General features: G+C 55.0%; 1 protein-coding gene across 4 annotated transcripts in view; it reads left to right on the top strand.

Moving 5' to 3' along the window:
* Positions 1–22149, top strand: part of SCMH1 (Scm polycomb group protein homolog 1) — a 62840-nt gene extending 40691 nt beyond the window's left edge. For 3 of the 4 annotated variants that reach the window (XM_080632514.1, XM_080632513.1, XM_080632515.1), the window contains 6 exons: positions 3158–3390; positions 3951–4077; positions 5078–5278; positions 5920–6105; positions 19624–19766; positions 20701–22149. In XM_080632514.1, the coding sequence (XP_080488640.1) occupies positions 3158–3390; positions 3951–4077; positions 5078–5278; positions 5920–6105; positions 19624–19766; positions 20701–20826 (1016 nt within the window). In that variant the 3' untranslated portion in view covers positions 20827–22149. Of the gene's footprint in view, positions 1–3157; positions 3391–3950; positions 4078–5077; positions 5279–5919; positions 6106–12040; positions 12173–18353; positions 18558–19623; positions 19767–20700 lie in introns of all 4 variants that reach the window. The other variant, XM_080632516.1, reaches the window with a different exon arrangement.
* The last annotated feature ends 242 nt before the right edge of the window (positions 22150–22391 follow it).

Here is a 22391-nt window from a genome sequence, read left to right as displayed (position 1 = left end):
ATCCAGCTCTGGGGCAGCCGCATAAAGAGGCTACAGGAAACCTGGAGAGGGGCTTTGGACAAGGGCCTGTAGGGACAGGCCAAGGGGAATGGCTTTAACCTGCCAGAGGGGAGACTGAGATGAGCTCTTAGGCAGAAGCTCTTCCCTGTGAGGGTGCTGAGGCGCTGGCCCAGGGTGCCCAGAGAAGCTGTGGCTGCCCCATCCCTGGCAGTGTTCAAGGCCAGGTTGGACACAGGGGCTTGGAGCAAGCTGCTCCAGTGGAAGGTGTCCCTGCCCGTGGCAGGGGTTGGAGCTGGAGGAGCTTTAAGGTCCCTTCCATTGCTGACTGTTCTATGACCTGATACAGAACACTAAAGCATTTGGAAACAAAATTAAACCAAGAAACTGAAGGCACCAGAAGCCTCCCCCTGACAAGCGGAACAGGGTCGGTTCCTGGATGCACCATGCACCCTCTTGATTGCCCTGGTGCCAGGTGAGGTCAGGATGGGTGTAAACCACCTGAGGACATTCTGCACTTCCCTGTTAGTGCAGGTTACTCCTAGCAACCCCCAGGAGCTCAGTCTGGCAGGGCAGGGAGGGCAGGGGTCTCCATCCCATAGAGCGCGTGGAGCACCAGGTTTGCTGGTGGCAGTGGTTGATGGCAGCCACATGAGGAAGAGGAGGAGGAAGAGGATTGCTTGGCGTTCCTGGCCCTTCTCTGCAGCACCAGGTGACCTTTGTGTCCTAAACATGCCCCGGCCCAGTGGCCTTGCTGTGACCATGAGCTGGCAGCCTGGGCTCAGCTCAGTGCCCTCCTACCCCTTGGCACATCCCAAGACAGGAATGCCCATGGAGTCCTGGTGGCTCCCGGGGCCGGGCCAGCGTGTCAGCCCACATGAAGCTGGTCAGGTAACACCAGGCCTGGTTTAGAGGTGCCCAAAGGAACCATTGCTCAGGTTTCCTTAGACCTGGCAGCCAGGTTCATGGCCAGTCTCCCTGTGCAGAGCACAGAGTCAGAGCTGGAGTCAGACCTGTACAGCAAAGCAGGATCCTCCACCTTCAGCGGTCTTTTCACGTAAGGCCAAAATGAGCTGCCACTGATGGAACCTTGTACACACCTTATACACACCTTGTACACACCTTGTGCACACCTTGTGCACACCTTGTGCACACCTTGTACACACCTTATGCACACCTTGTACACACCTTGTACACACCTTGTGCACACCTTGTGCACACCTTGTACACACCTTGTGCACACCTTGTGCACGCCTTGTACATGCCTTATACACACCTTGTACACGCCTTATACATGCCCTATACACACCTTATACACACCTTGTACACGCCTTATACATGCCCTATACACACCTTATACATGCCCTATACATGCCTTGTACAGGGCTTATACACACCTTGTACACACCTTATACACACCTTTTACGCACGCCTTATACACACCTTGTACACACCTCCCCATAGCAGCCATGCTGTCCGCTTGGGCTGCACTCTGGTTGGCAGTGAAGCAGTTAAGAGAGGCCTCAGTTCGCTGCCCCATCCCTGCCGTGCCTCTGGGCTGGCTCACTGCTGTCACCTCCAGGCCCCTGGAAAGCTGCACCCAGCTCCATTTGCTACCCCTGAGCTGTCGGCAGCAAACTGAGTCTTTGTGCCCCGGGAGTGAGTCCCTGCTCCCAGTCACTGCTCATAAACCCTCCTTAGAAAAACCTTCACAATCTCTTTCCATACCCACAGTTGTGCTGCCATCAGGGCTGCGCATCAACCTGATGCCATCCTGGTTGCAGCCTTTCACTGCACGTTGCTTCCTTGGCCAAGATTTTCTCCTTCACTATAAAGACCCTTGCTTTAAAAGTGGGGGGTTAGGACATTCAGAGCCCTCACGTTGAGTACACAGCGAGGTTTCCAGCTTGGAGAAACAAGACATCCTGATGCTCACTGTGCATGTTCAAAATGGAACTGTTGGAACAAGTCCAGAGGAGGCCACGAGGATGATCAGGGGCTGGAGCACCTCCTGTATGAAGACAGGGTGAGAAAGTTGGGGCTGTTCAGCCTGGAGAAGAGAAGCTGCGTGGAGACCTCAGAGCAGCTTCCAGTATCTAAGGGGGGCTATAGGGATGCTGGGGAGGGACTGTTGATTAGGGACTGCAGTGACAGGACAAGGGGTAACGGGTTCAAACTGAAACGGGAAGTTTAGATTGGATCTAAGGAGGAAGTTCTTTACTGAGAGGGTGGTGAGGCACTGGAATGGGTTGCCCAGGGAGGTTGTGAATGCTCCATCCCTGGCGGTGTTCAAGGCCAGGTTGGACAGAGCCTTGGGTGCCATGGTTTAGTGTGAGGTGTCCCTGCCCATGGCAGGGATGATCTTAAGGTCCTTTCCAACCCTAACTATTCTGTGATTCTATAAAACCTGGGAGGGTTTGGGTTTGTATCCTTTTAGCAGGAGTTTAAAGGGAATACTGGGCCACCGAGCTGAGCCAGCTCACCTCCAGCCTTCAGCAGGACTTGGGAGAGATGAATGACCAAATTCAGGGGATTTGTGGACCAGAAACCTGGTTTTGTTGCGGCAAGCATGAGAACATAAGAAAGAGCAGAGCCTGTGCTGGCACCTCTGGCTGTGTGGGAGAGGAGCAGAACAGCAGATCCAGCTGAGATGAGCTGGTACTCAGGGCCAGGATTCCAGTCCTCGAGGGCATCAGGGATGGAGGTGGTACCATCACTGCATTCACTGGTCATTTAGGGACAGAGCAAATGTGATTTCTGCCTCGGGAGAGGGGATTTCCAGCACAGCACTGGCTCTGGCACTATCAGGCAGGTCTTGACTGATCCTTCCCCTAGGAATGCTTTCCATGCGTTCTCCGTGGTCGCTGGCAGGTCACCACTCGCAGCAGGAAGAGGTGTAGGTGCCAGTTGTTTTCAGGAAGGAAGGTATGGCTGAAAGCATGATCCTTCAGGAGCTCAGCCCAGCCACGTCCCACAGCTCGAGCGCTGAGGCAGGATCAGTGCCTTTGGCTTTTATCCTGGCATGGAGAGCTGGAGCCTCCGTCCAGGGGGCTGCGAACACTGCAGGTTTTCCCATGTGACGCTGTATAAAGATGGAGCCTGCTCTTGTTTTCATTCTCGCCTGATTTAATTCTATTTGCTTTTTCTCTTTTTATTTCAGTTGTGATTCCAAAGAGCCCTTTACCTGCCTCCGAAGTAAACTCGGAGAAACCTAGCATGCACAGTAGCACAAAGACTGGTTTGGGGCATCAACAAGGGCAAAGGCGTCGCAAAACAGGGAAGAAGCGTGGTCGAACGACCAAAGCGCTAATCCATCACCCCATGCCTACACCCTCCAAGTCAGTGGAGCCTTTGAAATTCCCCAGAAAGAGAGGCCCCAAGCCTGGCAGTAAGGTAAAAGCTGATGCTGACGCAGGCGGGTGAAAAGCAGGTGCTGCAAGTTCTGCCATGGGATGGTGCATGCGTGTGTTTGTGCACGTTTGTCTCAGCCTCTGGCTGTATGACTGCAGCAAGTAGGAGACCAGAGGGGTATGTGGGCTGGGAGTATCCCTCAGAGTCCAGCCCCAGAGCTGTAGTGAATGTCTGTGTCCTAAAGATCATTTCCATCAAGAAACTCTGTCTTTGGAGCTGCATTAGCTGTGAAGGTAGCATGGCAGATGCTGTGATCATGACAGGATGGCCAAACGGTGGAATAAGCTCTCAGGTCCATCATGTGTAGTAAGTCTGTAGCTGGTCTGAGTCAAGCAAAGGTGGCTTGTTATTTTGTCCGGATTGTGATGTATAAAATGCACACATACTGCTTACTAGGCTCTTCAGACTCCCCGTCATCACCATCAGAAGTGTGTCATGTTCCACAGTGCCTTGTCTGTTGGATGCAGAGGAGAGAGTGTAGTGATCATGGGTAGTAAAGGAGAGCAGGGGTAAAAGGAGAAATATCTCCTCTTTTTCTGCAGAGGAAACCTAGGACATTGCTGAACCCAGCACCCACCTCTCCAACCACCAGTACCCCAGAACCAGACACAAGCACTGTGCCCCAGGACGCTGCTACAGTCCCCAGCTCTGCCATGCAGGCTCCCACAGGTAAGGGTCTTGAAGCACATTCTCCACGTTAGGAGCTGCATTGGTCAGAAAGCGACACACTGAGGTAGTCCTGTTCCTTCCTAAACTTGTAACCAGCAGCCATTGCAATTCCTGAAAGGCTGGCCTGAGATGGAAGGGAGGAAAAGAGAGCCCAGGGGTTCAGATCAGCTGTTTGTTATTTCTCTCTCTGTTTTGGAACTAATGAAGCTGTAGGAAGGTTGCAAGTCCATCTCTCCAGTGCAGGGACCCCTTTCCCTGCATGCTCATGGTGACTGTGCAGCTCTCAAAGGGCTCTTTCCATGGCCCATCAGGCCCAGAGGCAGTTTGGTGTGCAGCATCTCTTGTGGGCTCACGTTATGAGCTCTTCCAGCCCATGGAGACCTGACCCTACAGCAGGATGCAGAACAAGTGCTGAGCAACAGTGGCCATGATCTGTTCAGCTTCAGGATGTCCAGGCAAACAGGGACAGGAGGGAGCAGGAGTGGCAGTGCAGAGTGTATGCTCTGCTACAGCTGTGGGATGCACTGAAGATGAGTCTGGGCAGGAAAGCCTAGTGCAAAGCTGCTTTTTTGTATGGTTGGTCAAGCACTGGATATGGCTGAGCCCTCTGTTTCCACAGAGTGAGTGGCCAGTTTTCAGAGGACCCTAAAGAACCCTAAAGAGCAGGGGCTGCACTCCTTCATCTCCTTTGTCATCACAGCCACCTTCCCTGGCTGGCACAGGAACCCCTTTGCAGCCTGTCTTTGGGAGCCTGGCGGCAGGGGAGAGGGTAGGAGGGACATGGACAGTGTGGAAGATGAGTGAGAGGCAGGAACACTTTGGATTGCCCTCTGTAAGCTGCTCTGCTGTTAGGATGCAGACAGGCAGTTGCTGTGGTGGATTTCCCTTTGCGAGTGATTTGAGAGTCTTAAGATCTCAGCATCTCTCATGTTGGATTTTAGGCATCTGTTTCTTGCTTTCTTGAGTGGGTTAATGGCAAACACGTTTCTCATCTTGGCAGTTTGCATTTACTTGAACAAGAACGGCAGCACTGGGCCCCACCTAGACAAGAAGAAAGTTCAGCAGCTGCCGGACCATTTTGGACCTGCTCGAGCTTCTGTTGTCCTGCAGCAAGCAGTACAGGCCTGCATTGACTGTGCTTATCATCAGAAAACAGTCTTCTCCTTCTTAAAACAAGGCCACGGGGGAGAGGTCATCTCAGGTGAGAACTGGCCTGCAGCACTTTGCCTTCGGAGATGTCATTGCAAGAATTCACTCGTTGGAAGATGCCTCTCCTGAAGCCTGGTGCAGTCATGGGCCAGGGGCAGACGGAAGAGTTCTGTCTTCTCTTTCTTGCCAAACATCTGTGCCAGTGAAGCAGCAGCTGGTGGCTGACCCAGAGCAGTTTAGTGTGGCCTCTGGGCACAAGTGCTGGAGAAGGCAGCATGTGGCCCTGCCATCAGCCTGGGCAGCGTTAACACTTCACCCTCCATCCCCCAGCACTGCCCGAGCCCCGGGAGGAGGCAGAACGGGTGGGAATGTCAGCACTGACGTGGAGACAGGCAATGCCCAGGGTGTCATCCTGTTGTAAGCCCTGGACACAGGGCGTGCAGGCCCCTCTTTGACTGCCTTCCTATGCCCTGGAACGCAACTTCCCAGCGCTGCAGCCCCATCCCTGCTGCTGGGTGCAGCAGACTGGTTTTAGCCTGTCCCAGCCCTCAGCCAGGGGAAGGCAGTGGCTTTTGTTTGCTCTAGTCTAGACCAGCGATGCTGAGATACAGAAGCTGGCTGTGCAGCCCTGGGCGTAGCCTCCTGCCTTTGCTGGGGGTTTACGTGTTGGGCTCTGTTTGTTTCTGTCTCCAGCTGTGTTTGATCGGGAACAGCACACTCTGAACCTGCCAGCAGTAAACAGTATCACCTACGTCCTCCGCTTCCTGGAGAAGCTCTGCCACAATCTCCGCAGTGACAACCTCTTTGGGAACCAGCCTTTCACTCAGAACAGCCACATGCAGCGCTCACACGAGTACGACCACGACAGGTATCTACCAGGTAGGAGCTGGGGGGGGTTGGCGTTGTAGGGACCCTCAGATGCCCCATGTCTTAACACAGAGTTTATGTCAGGAGGCAGGCTGAGTGTCAGAGCCCTCCCTGCAGGGTTCATTGCATCACACCTAGTGTCATGCACACACCCCCAGGGCTCTTTTTGTGGGCAGGATTCAAGTTGCCATGTTTTCTGCCCGTCGGTCTGATTTCCATCTCTGCCTGTAGGTTTCCGCTCATCCGTGCTGTCTCCTTGTCTCCCCTCCTCTCCGTGTTCTCCCAGCCCTTCCTGCTTCCTGTAATCTGATTAGAGTGACTTCACCCAGTTAGGAATTAAGGTGAAAGCCTGTGTGAAAAGAGCGATAACATGCAGCAGGGAAACTGCAATTAGGAATGGAACTAAAAGCCAGCAGAGCACTTTCCACGCTGGCTGTGAATCCCCTGCCAGAAGGTGGGAGCATGGCCCGTTCCGGGATGAGGCGTGCTCAGCAATCAGAAGCATAGGTGGCTTCATTTTCCATGGCATGGAAAGGAACCACCTTTCACCATGGTGAAGCAACACACCCTGCCAAGGTATTTCATGCCACAACACAAATCATAAGGCTGCAGAATTGCTCTTAAGCAAATGCAGTGGAAAATAAGACCGGTGGTTTTCACCACAGTGCTGTGTGGTGGCGGCAGCCCCTGGGGTGGAAGCTGCCTCTCCAGACTGGCCATGGGGCTCTGGAAGAGCTGCTCCTGTAGGAATGCTGGTCCTGGAGAGGATAAAAGTTATCTGCACCCTCTTTAGTAGCTGGCAAGTATCTTGTTCTGATCTCCTCTTCTTCCTTCCTCCCCTCTCTTTCTGCCCCCAAGTCAGCAAATAGATGTTGTGCTGTTCGAGGGCTGTCCAAAGTTAATCCTTTGGATAGTTAAGGCTCTGGTGAGAAAAGCATAAAAGGATACACACAGATAGAGAACTGTTTAAGGAGATGCTGCTAAGGGCGAAGCTTAGAGGCCACAGCCTAGTGCTTCACTGCAGCTCACAAAGCACCCAGACTCAGGGGAGAGGATTAGTAAGAGTCTAAAGAGGACCTTGGAGTGACTGTCCTCTGCTTCCTCCATGGCTGCAGGCTGGAGCAGCAGTGCCAGGAGCAGGGAGCTGTGCTGTGCTATAGGAAGAGGAGCTATAGGAAGTGGGTTGGCTGCTGTGGCAAGTACAAGAGCAGCATGTCTAGTTCCTGGGACTAGAGGTTACCAGGGAACCCTCAGAAGAAATCCGTGTGTTCCAGTGGGAAATTATCCCATGGTCATGAGACAGAGCAAAACCAGAATGGGAGGAATAGGACTGGGTCTGGGCATGGTAGCAGGCTTGGATGGGGAAGGTCCCGTAGCTCACACACGTGGCTTCGAGCCCCCATGAGATGTCAGTGATGTCTGTGCTGGGCTGCCTGGCAGGGTGGGAAGGTTTGAAGAGAAAGTCAGAATCCAGGGCAGCTCAGTTAGAGCACCAGATATGACGTGATACTGAGACCATCCCTTCCTGAACTTGTCCTTAGAGTGTCTGCAGGGATTAAAGGAAGATTAACCACAATCCAGAGAAGCGGTAGCACCTGGTGCTGTAGCTCATGCTGATGTCTCAGGGATTGTTGGGCATCTGAGCATCTAGCACCTTTCTGCAGTACCTGGAAAAAGGTGATAAACGTTGTTATCTGCACATTCCTGTGGCTTCTGATGAGAGGTTAGGGCTGGTGATGGAAGAATGAGGATGTGGTTGTACATCAGCTTAAATCACACCAAGTGTTGATTGGTCTCACCCTCAGCTCTGTGTGTCTTGCCTTGTTCCCTCTGCAGTAGAGGTGCTCGTGTACCTGAGTGGGGCTGGTTCTTCCAGCACTCACTGGTTAGGACTGGGAGCTCAATTCCCAGAACAAACTGGCTTTACAGGAGCACCACTGCGGGTCTGTGGAGGATTCATGCATGTGCTTGGGGCAGAAGAAGGAAGGTCTGCAGCAGCCCTTAGGTCAGCTGCGTCCTGGGATTCTGTCCTGCTGAGTCAGGCATAACCATGGAAGTAAGGGGAATAGATCAAGTTGTACATGAGGGAACAGTAGGTTTGCAAGGAAATGGGAAGTTGATTGCTGTGGATGGGAAGAGGGATGAGCTGTGAGATGATGTGAGCAGGTAGATCTGATCTGGAGCCATCGGAAAACCTGGAGGACTGGAGAGACCTGGACTTCTGAGCCTAGGGTCCTGTTGATACAGGCACCACAATGTGCAGTGTTGCTTTAATGAGCTCTGGAGTTGGGGATTTTGCTTTTCCACTGGGGTTTTGCTGAATTTTTAGGAGCTGTGTTGTAGTTTCCAGCCCAGGTTTACTCCGGGCAATGTGGTATCTGTGTCTCCTTGTCTTTAGCTTGACTTGGTTCTTGTTGTAGTAGTTAGGGCACAGTTGTATCCTTCCAGGGAGCTCATCTTTTGGCTGCCCTGGGAAGAAAGGCTCTGCTCTCCTCAACTAGTATTGGTTTGAGTTCAACTTCATGCAGTGGCCAGAGTGGCACTCAGCACACTGGGAAAGAGCTGCTGTGGACCTGGTGCCACAGCTCTGGCACCTCCATGTTCACAAGAAATGTCCCTGGAAGCCCATTTTCGTTGCTGTGTCCTTGTAGCAGGTGATGATCAACCCGTCCTGGTCCATACCATCCTTTATTGCCAACTGCAGGTTCCCAGCTCATGGGACAGTGCTTCCAGTGCACCTCTGTGTTTTGCTCTGGATTCTCCAGACTATATAGACTTTTTCTTCATCATTTCAAATGCTGTTTCGTCTGGCCTGGTGTGGGGAGGCATCAGCAGCTTCCGTCAGTGAATCTGTGAGATTTGTGCCAAAGTGATTGGTGAAAATGTTAAAAGACACTGAGCTCCAGAATGACCTTCAGGAAGCTTCGTTAGCAAGTGCTCTGCAGCCTCGTGTTCTCGCTCAGTGCTCTGCTGGCTGCTCCTCCCCTCACATCAAGTGTTTGCGCATGAACAAGGCTTCTGGTAATGCCCATGCTCTCTGTCTCAGCTGGTGGTTCTCCATATCAAATGCTTTGGTGAGTTCCAGGTGAATGAGATTGATCATTCTTCCTTTGTGTGATAGATCCCTTCGTAAGGAAGCGGTTGGGTTAGTCTCCTCTGATGTGTGCGCCACATGTAATTGCAGTATTTTCCTTACCCCGTCCTTCAGCACCTCTCGCAAGCCTGGCTGCAGCACTGCTGAGGTCAGATGGGAACGTTTTGTCACCAAAATCCTTTCTTCACCTTCTTTTTCAAGTGCTCACACCATGGTTCCCATCACTCCAGCAGCAGCTCCCTGAGTTCTGTTACAATCTGCTGCAGATTTCATGTGCATCTTCTTTCTTAGGTTACATTTTGCCTTCCGCTGCACCCTCACATCCCCACTTTGAAAGCATTCTGTTATGTGACTTCACGTCTTAGGCAAGGGTGTGTATTTTTGTCCCTGTCCTGTTTCTTTTATCACTGCCCCTCTGTTCAGCATGGCTGTGACTGGAAGTGAAGGGGAGGATTTGCTTTACTGGTGGGTGTCACCGAGGCACTGACGCTTGAGCTGGTTGTGTAGACACCCTCGTCAGTCGGGGAGCAGGTACCAGAGCAGCCAGTGCAAGTCACAGCATCCTAAAGGAGCCTGGACTTTGACTTGATGCCATGAGGTGAGCACACGCTCACTGCCTGTGAAGGTGTCCATCCTGCTGCCTGGGGATGGCCAGCAGCACAAGCCCAGGCATGGGCAGAGGTGCTCCTCTTCCTCCCCACCAGCCTCCCAAGGTAGGTGAGGTGAAACACACCTCAAAGTGGGCCCATCTTTTCCAAGCAAGGACCCTTTTTTCTCAGTCTTTACCTTTCTGCACGGTTTCCTCTTGCTCGTTCCCACACTCTTGTTACTTCTGTAGCTGAAAACATGGGCCTGCCTCTTCCTCTGCACCGTGTCAAAGGACAGGATGAGTTAAAACGTTCCCTTTGTGCCTGTGCTTGCCATCCTGTCGGGTGTGCAGCTCCTCTGAGCAGCTCCTTTTCCTCTCCAGGAAATGATCTGCTTGGTCTCAGCATCCTTCCCAAAGTGAACATTTATCTACTCAGATTTGGGGTCCTTTTCTCCCAGGTTATTTCCTCACTGATGATACACATTCATGATGTTTATGGCATCTTTTGAACTGAAGGCAGTTGCCTTTTTTCCCATCGGCACTGCTGAGGCAGCTCTGTGTATGTCTCCATTTCTTTATTTTCTTGTCCTTTAAACTCGGGGGCCCCAGCTACAGACCTGCTTTGGGTTATCCTGCCATTAATTTACACTGAGCTGCAACCTTGTGTCTTTACATGACTTCTAAAATGAACCCAAACCAAAACCTGATCAAGCCTTTAGAAAGCATCACCATCTGTTGTGGTTCGGTGACTGCTGAAGGAGGTTGTGCTGTTCTACAGTTAGAGGTATCCAGAGAGCATTTGTTTCTTATCTCAGCCTGGGCACCAAATGTTTCTACAAGGACTGGTCCTGAGGATGGTATTTGTCTTTCTAATACTTTCATTGACTGATTTGGGTTGAAGGGACCGTAAAGCTCATCCAGCTCCAACCCCTGCCACAGGCAGGGACACCTTCCACTGGAGCAGCTTGCTCCAAGCCCCTGTGTCCAACCTGGCCTTGAACACTGCCAGGGATGGGGCAGCCACAGCTTCTCTGGGCACCCTGAGCCAGCGCCTCAGCACCCTCACAGGGAAGAGCTTCTGCCTAAGAGCTCATCTCAGTCTCCCCTCTGGCAGGTTAAAGCCATTCCCCTTGGCCTGTCCCTACAGTACAGGCCCTTGTCCAAAGCCTCTCTCCAGGTTTCTCTTTGGCCCTTTTAGTTACTGTTAGACAATACAGTTTAGGGATAATGGTACAGTGATTTATTGATGCTACCTGTATGGAGTCCTAAGGCCTCAGTTTAAGCAGCTTAGTCTTTCATTTCCCCAAAGGATTCAGGTATTTTTCCCTACCTCTGTACTTCTCTTTAGTCAACTGAATTGTGACCGTGCTGCTTCCCACCCCCGTACCTTTGTTCTGTGTTTGGCGTGATGCATCCCATTGGTGTCAGAGCCAGGCGCTCCCCACCGTGTTTCTGTCACCCCTCCAGCACCATTCCTGCCCTGCCCCAGCTGGGGCTGGTATTCATCCACCTGGAACACTGCAGGCTCCCACATGTGGCCCTTGCTTGGGGCAGCTGGAAGGGGATAACCAGCAGCGCTGGGGGCCCGTGCAGGCAGGCAGTGGCTGGAGGTAACCTCTTTTCATTGCTTCCCAGCTGACCATGCTTTGTGCAGGCAGGTCATGGACTGCCGCCCCCCTACCTCTTCCCTGGCTGCCGTTCCCATCGTGTTGGTGCTCCCATCCTCTGTGTTCATCCACCCATTGACACTTTGTGCAGCCCTCAGCTGTCTACAGAGAGGCATCTCACAGCCCAGCCGGGTGTCCTGTGCCATGCTTCATGCAGAGAGCCCCAGCGTTGGGAAGCACTTGGAGAGGAGCAGCAGTGGCAGCTCTCGAGGGGTCCCTTTGGAGAAGGGTGGAAAAGTTGAGTCCAGTTTAATCAAGCACTGAAGTGTTCACAAACACCTGAAAGGGGAAGAGTGGGGAGGAGCAGGAATTGCGCAGGACGAGCCGAGGGGTAGAACGAGGAGAAAGGGAATGGAGTCGATCAGAGGTGTTATTTGGGGTGAAATATGGCAGGATATGGCTAGGATTCTGCGCTAGGTTTCTCACCACCCTTTGGTCAGACTTGCAAAGCAAAGTATAAGGTGTTAAGCACTGACAGATGGGCTGGATCTCAGCTGGAACAGGCTGCAAGCACGCTGGTGATCCTGAGTGACTCTGGCAGGACTGGGTTTCCCAGCAAGTCTCCACTCCTAAATAGGGCTTGTTCTCTTTTCCTAGACAGAAGCAGTTCCTTAGACGGCACTCTGCAGGGACCAGGCCGGGGTGCAAAGCGCTATTCCCAAGATTCCCCTCCATACAGTGCTCCTCTCTCCCCCAAGTTACCAAAGAATGACCGTCACCCTTTGGAAGGTGAGCACAGTGTCTCTTCCCAAAGCTGGCTGTTTGTAGTGACTTGTAATGGACGCAGCAGGACCAGAGCAAAGCGAGCCGTGGGTTTAGGTCCGCTTTGCTTGGTCGCTGGCATGGGTCAGTGCTTGGTGACCCATTCATTTAGAAATGAAGCCATGCTCTCCCAAGGCAGGTTGCCCAAGCAGTTGTGTGAGGTGCGTGGAATGCAGGGAGAATTCCTTCTAACCCTGATTGTCATCACCTAATACCACATAATCTGGGATTTAATTTACCCTTATTTTAGCTTCCGTTGCTGTGCATGGCAGCCATAAACCTGCCCAGTTGCTTCAGTCGATCTTCCCCCCAGTTTTTCCATGCTGGTTTGCTGCAGTTTATTGTACAAATGCTGATGTGCAGCTGCAGGGCCAGGAACCTGTTGCCCTTTCCCAGGATCCCATCTTGCTCCCCACAATCCTTCCTAAGTAGCAGGGAGGGTCTCTCGAGCATGTTCTCCACCAGCTGAACCAGGTTCACATCCCGCAGTGCTGCTGCTTCCTGCTGCGTCCATCAGGGGATGCTGGTGCAGATGTGCTGCAGAAGCAGTTGCAGAGGTGTCCCCTGCGGTGTGTGGTCCATAGGTGTCCCTTGCATGTGGAGGTGAGGACCCAGGGGGTTCAGGTAGCTGGGGGACCTGAGCCTGAACAGGAGTCTTCAATAAGGAGCTGGAGTCACCTTCCCTTTTGGTTTGAACTGCAGACTCTCTGTTACGGAGATTTAACCTTACCAAAGCCTTTTAACTGATGGTGAAATCTGCCAAGGTTTTACTCTCAATTCTTTGTAATGTGCCCCTTAAGACCTGCTGGAAACTCCAGGCTGGGCTCACAGTTCGCTGGGTTTGTGCTCTGTTGCTCTGCCTTCAGATCACCATGTCCCTGGTTCTTGCTGGGCTTGGGTGCTGAACCCAGATTTGCAAGTGCTCGGCCTTTTTAGCCTCCATCCATCACTGTGCCCTCTGCTCTGCAGGATTACTGACCCCTTCCCTAAGTGCAGCTGATCTGGACTTGCACCCTACAATGGACAGCTTCTGGTGGCCTTAGGATTTGCATGGAATAAAATGGTTATATAGATGAAGAACAAGGTGATGTGTGCGACCATCTTATCTATTCCAGCGCAGTCAGAAGTTGTTCCCTGAGGCTCAGTCTGTTTCTCACCACTAGATACATGCCCTTGGTGGTCCCCTTGGCATTCTCTTCCAATACATCAACCACTGCACTTAGGTTAACTGTTAGTAAAGCCTTTCCACTCCTCTACCAGAAGGTGGGACATGCAGTGCTCAGCCCACTCTTGAAGCACAGTGATGTGCTCTAAAGATTAAGGTGCCTTGGTTAGGTGATGAGTATAGTACATTCTGTTGTCACTGAAGAGGGAAGGCTTCTGTAATGAGTAATTCCAAGAGGGAACTTAACATTAGATTGTCTGCAAGATGGATTCTTAGACTACTTCAGAGTCTATTTGATTCTCTCTTGGCCTTTGAATGGGTCGTGTCATCAGGATGCCCAGAGTACTGCATCCTCTTCTGTAACAGCAGAGACCAGTGGGTAGAAAGCGTGCCTTCACGTGAGGTTGGTGATCCTGTTGGACTGAAGTGTAAGTTCAAGCAGGAGCATTTGCTTTTCGGAGGATGCATTTTAAGAACACGAGCCTGAAATACTCAGCTATTGAATATGAGCAAGGAGGTTCCTCTTCTCACAGTGATAACTCCCCAGCACGGATTCTGGCTTCAGCACTGTGACAGGACCTGAACAGTTTCCAGTCTGCCAAGCTGAAGGCAGTGAGCAGCAGTGGGAAGCTGCATTCATCACGCCTTTGGCAAGCAGTCAGGAGGCTGAGGAGGGATCTTCCTTCTTACATTGTTTTTCCTCTCCCATCCGGTGGCATTTATGGAGCTTTTTGCTAGAAAGCTGCAGTTCCAGCCCAGTGGGGACCTGCTTTCCAAAGGCTGCCATTCCTTGGGAGCAGTGGGAGTTTAGGAGCTGCGCAAATCAGATTGGTGCTTGTGGCCACGCTCTGTGCTTTAGCAGTAAAACCACACTCCTGAATCTCTAGCACTGTTTAATTGCACTTTAATGAGCTGCTCCCTGCCTCTCCCCACTCCTGGTGGTGTTTCCTCCAGTGCTCCAAATGCAAGCTTTTACTTAAGACTAGCAGTTTGTGTAAGCAAATCTGCCTCAGGATAACCCAGGTCCTCATCGCTCCGAAGCTGGGTATGGAGGCAGGAGGGTTCTGCATAGGGTGTATGCCTGAGCGCATCCTGTGCCCTGCATGTTGGCTTCTGCTGCAGATGAGTCACAGGGCTAAGAATCATTCCCCTCTCACCTTGTTTCCGTCTCCCCTCTCTGGGGGTGTCGGTTCTGAGCTGTTCTCTGCGTGTCTGTAGTTTTAAGACGATCCAAAGTCTCTCGTGTTGATCCTACCAAGAAGCCTCCGGCTCTGCTGCAGTACAAAGCCCAGCCAAACACAAGGCCAGAAATAGGTGACATGAGGATGAATGTGCAGCTTCTGTTCTCCCTCTCCAAGCAGTGCTCCCCAGCTGGATGGCCTCATCCTCTTCTTCAGATGTACGATCATAACCACATGTGAGAACACGATCACATACCTGACGAATGCATCACGGTGCCTTCACAGCAGGATAGTGACAGTGCACTAATTGCTAAGTTAAATATTTACTGAGGGTGAATTCTGGATCCTTAGCATTGCAATGACAGGAACCCGTGCACGTGGTGTCCCTGCAGCCCAAGCTGCAGTCCTCAATAGCTGAGCCCAGAAATTCCTTCTGCTTGCATGAATCATAGGTCCCAGCCTGGTTTGGGTTGAAGGGACCTTAAAGCTCCTCCAGCTCCAACCCCTGCCACGGGCAGGGACCCCTTCCACTGGAGCAGCTTGCTCCAAGCCCCTGTGTCCAACCTGGCCTTGAACACTGCCAGGGATGGGGCAGCCACAGCTTCTCTGGGCACCCTGGGCCAGCGCCTCAGCACCCTCACAGGGAAGAGCTTCTGCCTAAGAGCTCATCTCAGTCTCCCCTCGGGCAGGTTCAAGCCATTCCCCTTGTCCTGTCCCTACAGGCCCTTGTCCCAAGCCCCTCTCCAGGTTTCCTGCAGCCCCTTGAGGCACTGGAGCTGCTCTGAGGTCTCCCCTTCAGGAGCCTTCTCTTCTCCAGGCTGCCCCAGCCCAGCTCTCTCAGCCTGGCTCCACAGCAGAGCTGCTCCAGCCCTCGCAGCATCTCCATGGCCTCCTCTGGCCTCGCTCCAGCAGCTCCACGTCCCTCTTGTGCTGCTGCCCCAGAGCTGGATCAGGACTGCAGGGGGGGTCTCCCCAGAGCACAGCAGAGGGGCAGGATCCCCTCCCTGAGCTGCTGCTCACGCTCTGGGGGTGCAGCCCAGCACATGGGGAGGTTCTGGGCTGCAAGTGCCCGGTCAGCTTTGGGGTCCTCATGAGCAGTTTCATGCACACATTTGCCTGGCCACGTCTGGGTGAGCGTCATGGAGCTCCCTGGAAGCTGTAGCTGTTGTCACCTCACATTGGACGCTGCGGTTCCTTGAGGATGGAGATGTGCAGCACAGACCTGTTCCCACGCCCACAGCACTGGGCTGTGATTGAGCATCCCCATCAATGCAGAGGGCACCCATCAGCCCCTCTCATGTCTCTGCACTTTCCTGTGAGCCAGACATGCCCCTTTTGCACAGGTATTTAATGGATGTGGTTTGGGTTGTAAGCAACACTGCCCTGTTGGAGAGGAGACCAAATATAGTGAACATGAAGAAGCTCCCATGGAGAACCACGGGTGGAAGTCACATCCACAGTGTGCACATGGGCCAGGGGATCTCCATCCAGCCCTGAGCCAGAGCAGCCAGCTCAGGGCTGGCTTTACATCCAGCCTTATGCTGAAGTGGGATGGTGGGAAGGGGGTACAGGAGTGAAGGAAGGGTTCAGTTATTCAGGAATAGTCATAAGCCAGGAAACCACCTTCTGTGCACAGAGAGCAGATGAAAACACATCTGTCCTGGTGGGAAGCTGGTGCCGTGCAGGCCAGCGCACAGCACAGGCTGCTGGGGATTAAGAGGCTCACAGCAGTGCTGATTGTAGGTGAGGTGTTAAGGATGTGCTGCTGGTTTGAGAGCATCCCAGAGACCTGAAAGCAAAGAAAGGCAGAAATGCCTCGAGTGCAGAGGAGCAGAGCCCACGAGAGGGAGGGTTGCAGTTACATGGGTGAGAGCCTCACATCTGCTTCCCTCCATTCCCAATGCACCGGACAAGAGGGATCTCTCTGTTTTGTAGCCCCAGGAAAGGAAGCCAGGGAAGGCAGGGGCTGGCTGGCTCCAGCCAAACTCACCCCCTGGATCTCTGCTCAAGCACCAGCAGCAGAAGCTGAAACCAGAGGATCCCAGCTCCTGTAGTTCATAGAAAGCAGAGAAAATAACAGACCTCTGAGGGAGGCTGCCCCAGTGGAGGGGCCCCGCTGCTGCAGCGCTCAGCAGGGCAGCATCAGCTTAGTGGGGAAGCTGGGGAAGATCTTAGGTTGGAGAACATGCAATAGCTAAAGGAGACCTGCAGGAAAGCTGGAGAGGGGCTTGGGACAAGGGCCTGTGGGGACAGGCCAAGGGGAATGGCTTGAACCTGCCAGAGGGGAGACTGAGATGAGCTCTTAGGCAGAAGCTCTTCCCTGTGAGGGTGCTGAGGCGCTGGCCCAGGGTGCCCAGAGAAGCTGTGGCTGCCCCATCCCTGGCAGTGTTCAAGGCCAGGTTGGACACAGGGGCTTGGAGCAAGCTGCTCCAGTGGAAGGGGTCCCTGCCCGTGGCAGGGGTTGGAGCTGGAGGAGCTTTACGGTCCCTTCAACCCAACCCAGTCAATGATTTTGCACTGGTTCTATGGTCTCAGCAGCTTCAGGCCTCCTGGGCTGCAGCATCACCTCTGCACCCTCATCACCATCCCAGGTCAGTGCAGCTGCACTGTGCTGGCTTCTCGCTTGCTGCTCCTGGGGTCTGGGAAACCCCAGGGAAGAAGCCCAGGGCCTGGCTGCGGTTACTCAGGTTTCTTCTTCCTTGTCCCCTACCATGGAGTCTGAGTGGCAGCAGCTCAGGACCATGATGAGCTGCCTCTGGGTCTCTGTGGGTGCTCCAGCTCCCAGCCAGATGCACTGGCCCAGCCTTGCTGCAGGAGCCTCTTTCCTCTTGGGCTGTATGAACGTGCCAGGTAATTCATTGCTCATAATGAAGCACGCAGGTATCTGAGGTTGAACCGTGAGGCATCGGCTCCACCTGGCCTGAGACGTGGTTGTGCCATAGTTAAATCTACAACCTAGGATGAAGCCAGCTCTGTAACAGCAAAGGGAGACCTTGCTGGCCCAGCTGATGCATCCCCCAGACAGCTCCATCCTAATGCTGCCACTGACAGATGAAAGTGAGACGTGTTCCTGCACAGGATGGTGAGGAAGCCAGGCCTGCACTGGGACCCCCACCCAGGGAGAGCCCCCTGCCCCCTGCCCTGTCCCTCCTCTGTGTGTCCCAGCAAAGGGAGCTGTCACGGACCTAGGGAATGAGCACGAGCCCAGCAGGAGGTTGGGGGGGTGAGCTGGGGTCACCAGCACCTTGCTTTTGGGGCCGGAGGCTCAGCATGGCGTGAGAGCATTGCCTGGCCGTGACTGAGCTGCTCGGAGGAGCCTCCTGCTCCCCATGAGTCCCACTAAAGAGAGTCCCAATGGCCTGGTGCGTTACCTTGCACGCTGACGCTGGTGATGTGCATTGCTTGACCCCTCAGGGAGCATCCTCTCCCTGCTCAGGGCTGTTGTGTGAGCCCTGTGTCCCTTGGCATCCAGAACAGGCAGCCCTCCACTAGTGCCCTACAGGAGGGCCTCTGGCAGCAGTAAGGACCCAGGACTGCAACCCGGAGCTGGGAACATCACCAGCGTAATGCCACCATTACCAGAGAGATGCCAACAGAGCCGGTGCTGCGGTCTGGGTACCAACCATCCCCACTGCCAACTGCTTGGCCTGGCACTCGCCAGGCAAGCGCTGGGCTGCAGCCCGTGGGCAGGGCCTGGTTTAGTGCCTGTGCTTCCGAGGACACCCCCAGCAGCCGGTGCCGTGCGAGCGGTAGCGTCGTGCGTGGCGAGCGGGTGCACTGACTGCAGCTTGGTGCGTTCCAGGTGAAACCTTTGTCCTGGGAGATGGCCTCCCAGGGCCCTTGGAGCCTCGCCTGGACCCCATGGACTCTGCCTTGAACTCTGTCAATGCATCCAGCCACAGCAGGAGCTCCAGAGACTATCGCCTGCCAGGATACAGGCACCTGCACCAACCCTCTAGCCTCAGCCAGGGCAGCTCCTCTGCCCTGCGTAGGCTTAGCTCTGGGGGTAAGAGAGTTAAGAAGCCAGCCCTCCGCTTGTAAATTGGGCAGTAAAGGGCTTTTCTAACTCCAGCGAGTACCAGAGACCTCGGCACTGACCCAGGTAGTCCGAGAGGGTTGACAGGGGCTCTAGACACAGGCAGGCGGGCGGGTGGCGAGGCGATGCTCGCAGGGTCCCGCGTGCGGCGTGGTGCGAGGTGGCCGTGGAGGTCAGTGGAAGGCGCAGGCAGGAGCTGCACTTGCAAGCAGGGGGAAGGCGGTGAATTGGTGTCTGAGTCAAGGAGGATGGATTGGGAATGGGCAGGGAGAGCGGCCGGGTGAGGCTGGAGCTGCGGCGGATGCATGGTGCCTGTTTGTGCAGGGGAGATGGGGCAGGAGAGCTGTGCACCACGTACGGGGGCAGGTGTTGGTGAAAGAAGTCGTCATTTCTGTGCACAGCATCAGTAAAGGCCTCTAAAGAGCTCAGGCTGCTGCTGCCTCCATCCTCAGCTGCCCCCCACAGCCATGTTTGCAGGCAGGGAGCCGAAACCATGGGATGTGCCCATGCTGGCATGCAGGGAGCAGGACTTGTGTTGGCTTGGGTGGTGCTTTGAGACAACAGAACTCGCCGTGTGGGCTCAGTCCATCAGCCAATGCAGCCATGCGTTGAACCAGCTTTGCCGTGTTAGGTTTGCTGGAGGAGGTGTTTGGAGCAGGGGAGCAAGGGGAGAAGTGGTGCTTGGGGGGAGATGTGGGAATGGAGGAGCGTTCCCTGCGGCAGTGGGAACAATCAGCAGATGGGAAGGAGCAGTGGGAATGGCAGGAGCAAACCCAGCTGAAGGGAGGCAAAGGGAAACTGGGGTTTAGAGCAGGGAAGGGGGCTCAGTGTTAAAAGGCTGGCCCAAAAGTAAGGCCTCAGGAGGGAGAACAAGGCTCAGTGCTAGAGCTGTGCCCAGGAGCCTCTGGGACGTGCCCTGGGCGCTGCCTCTGCCGTGGCTTTGAGAGAGGAGCCCAAGCGGCAGCTGGAGGGTGAGGCACGGCTGGAGCGGTGCTGCAGGACCCCCGGGTGACGGCCGCTGTCTCCCCCTCCCCAGGTTCCGAGAGGTACCTGGGAGCCAGGGACGTGTCCCGGCTGAGCGGCCGCGATCCCTCGTCCTGGACGGTGGAGGAGGTGATGCAGTTCATCCGGGAGGCGGATCCTCAGCTGGGACCCCACGCGGACCTCTTCCGGAAACATGTGAGTGCATCCGTGTGTGTGTGTGCGCACACGTGTGTTACATACGGGATGGGGTGGATCATCACGGAAGGGAAATCAGGAGCCAGAGGAAGAGCAGCGCTTTGCACTGGAGTGAGGGCCAAGGAAAGCATCCTCACAAGTCCTGCTCCGGATCAGGGGCCGCATCCTCTTGCCCAGCAGCTGCCAAGGGGAGCACATCTCAGCCCAGCTGTAGCTCCAGGGTGCGCATGGAGGGCTCGGCTCTTGGCTGGGTTGGAGCCCCAGTGCTGCCAACACAGCCCCTGTTCATCCTGGAGTCCTCATCTTCACCTCGTGGCAGATTTCTCCTGGCAAGAAACATGTTCCGAGTGGGATTCATTGAGTGCGCTGCTTCCGAGCTCCCCTGTTCCCTATAAAAGGAGCCTCCCAAGGCTCTGGTGCGTAAAACAGCTGCAGACATGGAGTTTGTACAATTCCAGCTGCATTTTGGCAGCTCCGCATCCTGATTCCTCCTAACCCAGGCTCAAAGCAGCCCCAGTTCTGCTGCTCCTGTGCAAGGGAGGCTTTCAGTGACCTCAAAGGAGGTTGCAGGACCAGGGCTCATAACTTCCGGCTCCAGTTACCGCACAACCCAGCTGCCCCATCCACATCCCCAGCTTAGTCAGGAAACCACCATCCAGGGAACAGAGCATCCCAGGGCATCAGGCAGGAGAGCTGGGAGCACTGCGGAGCGTTGGGCCCTGCTCAGCTCAATTCCCTGCAGTGTCTGTTTTCCAGCCCTGTCCCCTCTGCTTGAGGGACGATGCTGCTCAGCCTGGGCACTGCAGCGGGACTGGGAGGTGAAGGCTCCTCACACCTTAGGACCAGATGATGAATACAACCATAGAACCCCAGCCTGGGCAGGGCTGGTGCTTACAGGGGTAGTCACAAGTGCTGTCGTTTCCCTTCCGTGCAGGAGATCGACGGGAAAGCCCTGCTCTTGCTGCGGAGCGACATGATGATGAAGTACATGGGGCTGAAGCTGGGCCCAGCCCTGAAGCTCACTTACCACATCGACAAGCTAAAGCAAGGCAAGTTCTGAGAGGACGCTTGGCAGGACGGACCCTGGAAGCTCCGCTCCTGGCCACCCGCACCCGCGCTCGCCTGCCCACAGGTACCGCATGCACACACCCCCATCAGCGCCGACGGACACCTCGCTGACAGCCTGGCCCTGCTGCAGGCTCCAGCCCGCCCTGGGCCAGCGGGAGGAGGCTGGAGCACAGCTGGAGCACAGCCGGCCCCAGGGCTTCGCACCGGACTCAGGCATGGGCATCCCATTGGAAGCGGAGGGTCTTGTCCTGCTTCCCTGGGATGGAGCCACGGCGCTGGGCAGAGCCCATGGGAACAGGGCTCTTGGCTCCCACCCCTCGGAGCGGCGCTGGGGCACCGGACTCTTTGTTCCACCCTGGCCCTGTGGCACCACGGCAAGCTCAGAGCAGCGACCACCTCCAGCCCTGTCTTCTACATCCGGGAGCCTCTCACTTCCCTCAGCTCCATCCTTCCTCCCACCGGGAACACCGGGCAGGGGTCGAGACCTTCGTATTTATTTGTGACTGGGGCAGCCACACAGCAGCACTGGGGGCACTGGGTGAGCTGAGGAGCGAGGCTGGGCCCGGTGCACCGCGGCCGGGACAGGGCTGGGGCAGCCGGTGAGATGCTGCGGCGCTCGCCTCCTCCTCCTCCTTCTTTCCTCTTGTTTTTAAGGCAGGAGCTCTCTGTTCCCAGAGCTGAGGTGATTTTTGTACCTGGAGCTGAACTCGCAGCTCCTGGGGGGTTTTCCAGGTTCGTCTTCCCAGGGGCTCTCCCGGTCCAATGGCGTCAGCTCCGTCGCAGCTCAGCACAATGCAAGAAGCTGTTGGGCCTGGCAGGTCAGAGGACCCGAGCGCGCCGGCCTTGCCGTGCTCTTCCTGCGAGAGCTTTGCAGGGTGGTCCTGGCAGCCCCATGGGTTTATTCCGATGGCACTGGAGCAGTGGCGCTGCCCCACGCCTGTCGCTGCGCCTGCAGAGGGGCCTCGGAGCGTCCATGGCCCGGCCAGGGTCGAGCTGGGCCCGGGGGGTGCCCGCACACGCAGCACACGCACGCTTCCTCCTGCAGTGACCAAAGGGCTTCCCACAAGCACTTCCCTCTGCTCCAGGCTCCAGCTCCCCCCTCCAGAGCAGCGTCTCGCACTGTTCCCGGCCGCGGTGGTGAATCCCGCTCCAGAATCCTGCCCTGGGGCAGGTTTACCCCTAAGGGGAAAAGCTGCGAAGAAAGAAGAAATCAAACAAAACCCCCCCAAAGTTCTCAAACAGCTGTTTTGGTGCGCGGCGAGGGCTGCGCTGCGGCTCCTGCTGCTGCCTGGGCCCCTCGGGCTCGCCCGCGGCTCAGCCAGTGCTTTCCTCTGCACTTATTTTACCTTGACTTGTTTATAAATAAAGGGATAACCAAGAGCTCCTCCCGCGGGGTGTGCGTGCGCTGGTGGGAGCGCTCGGATGGGCCCTGGCGTGGGGGAACACAGGGCACTGGGTGCTGCTTTGGGACAAACCCCCCGCCATGGGGCTCTGGCCCTGCTCCTGCTGCCTGTGGGATTGCTGGGACAGAACCAGCTGAGAACACGGCACAAGCTG

This window comes from Psittacula echo (assembly GCF_963264785.1).
Source record: "Psittacula echo genome assembly, chromosome: 21".
NCBI lineage: Eukaryota > Metazoa > Chordata > Aves > Psittaciformes > Psittacidae > Psittacula > Psittacula echo.
Note: the sequence above shows the minus strand (reverse complement) of the source record. Positions and strands in the feature narration are given on the sequence as shown.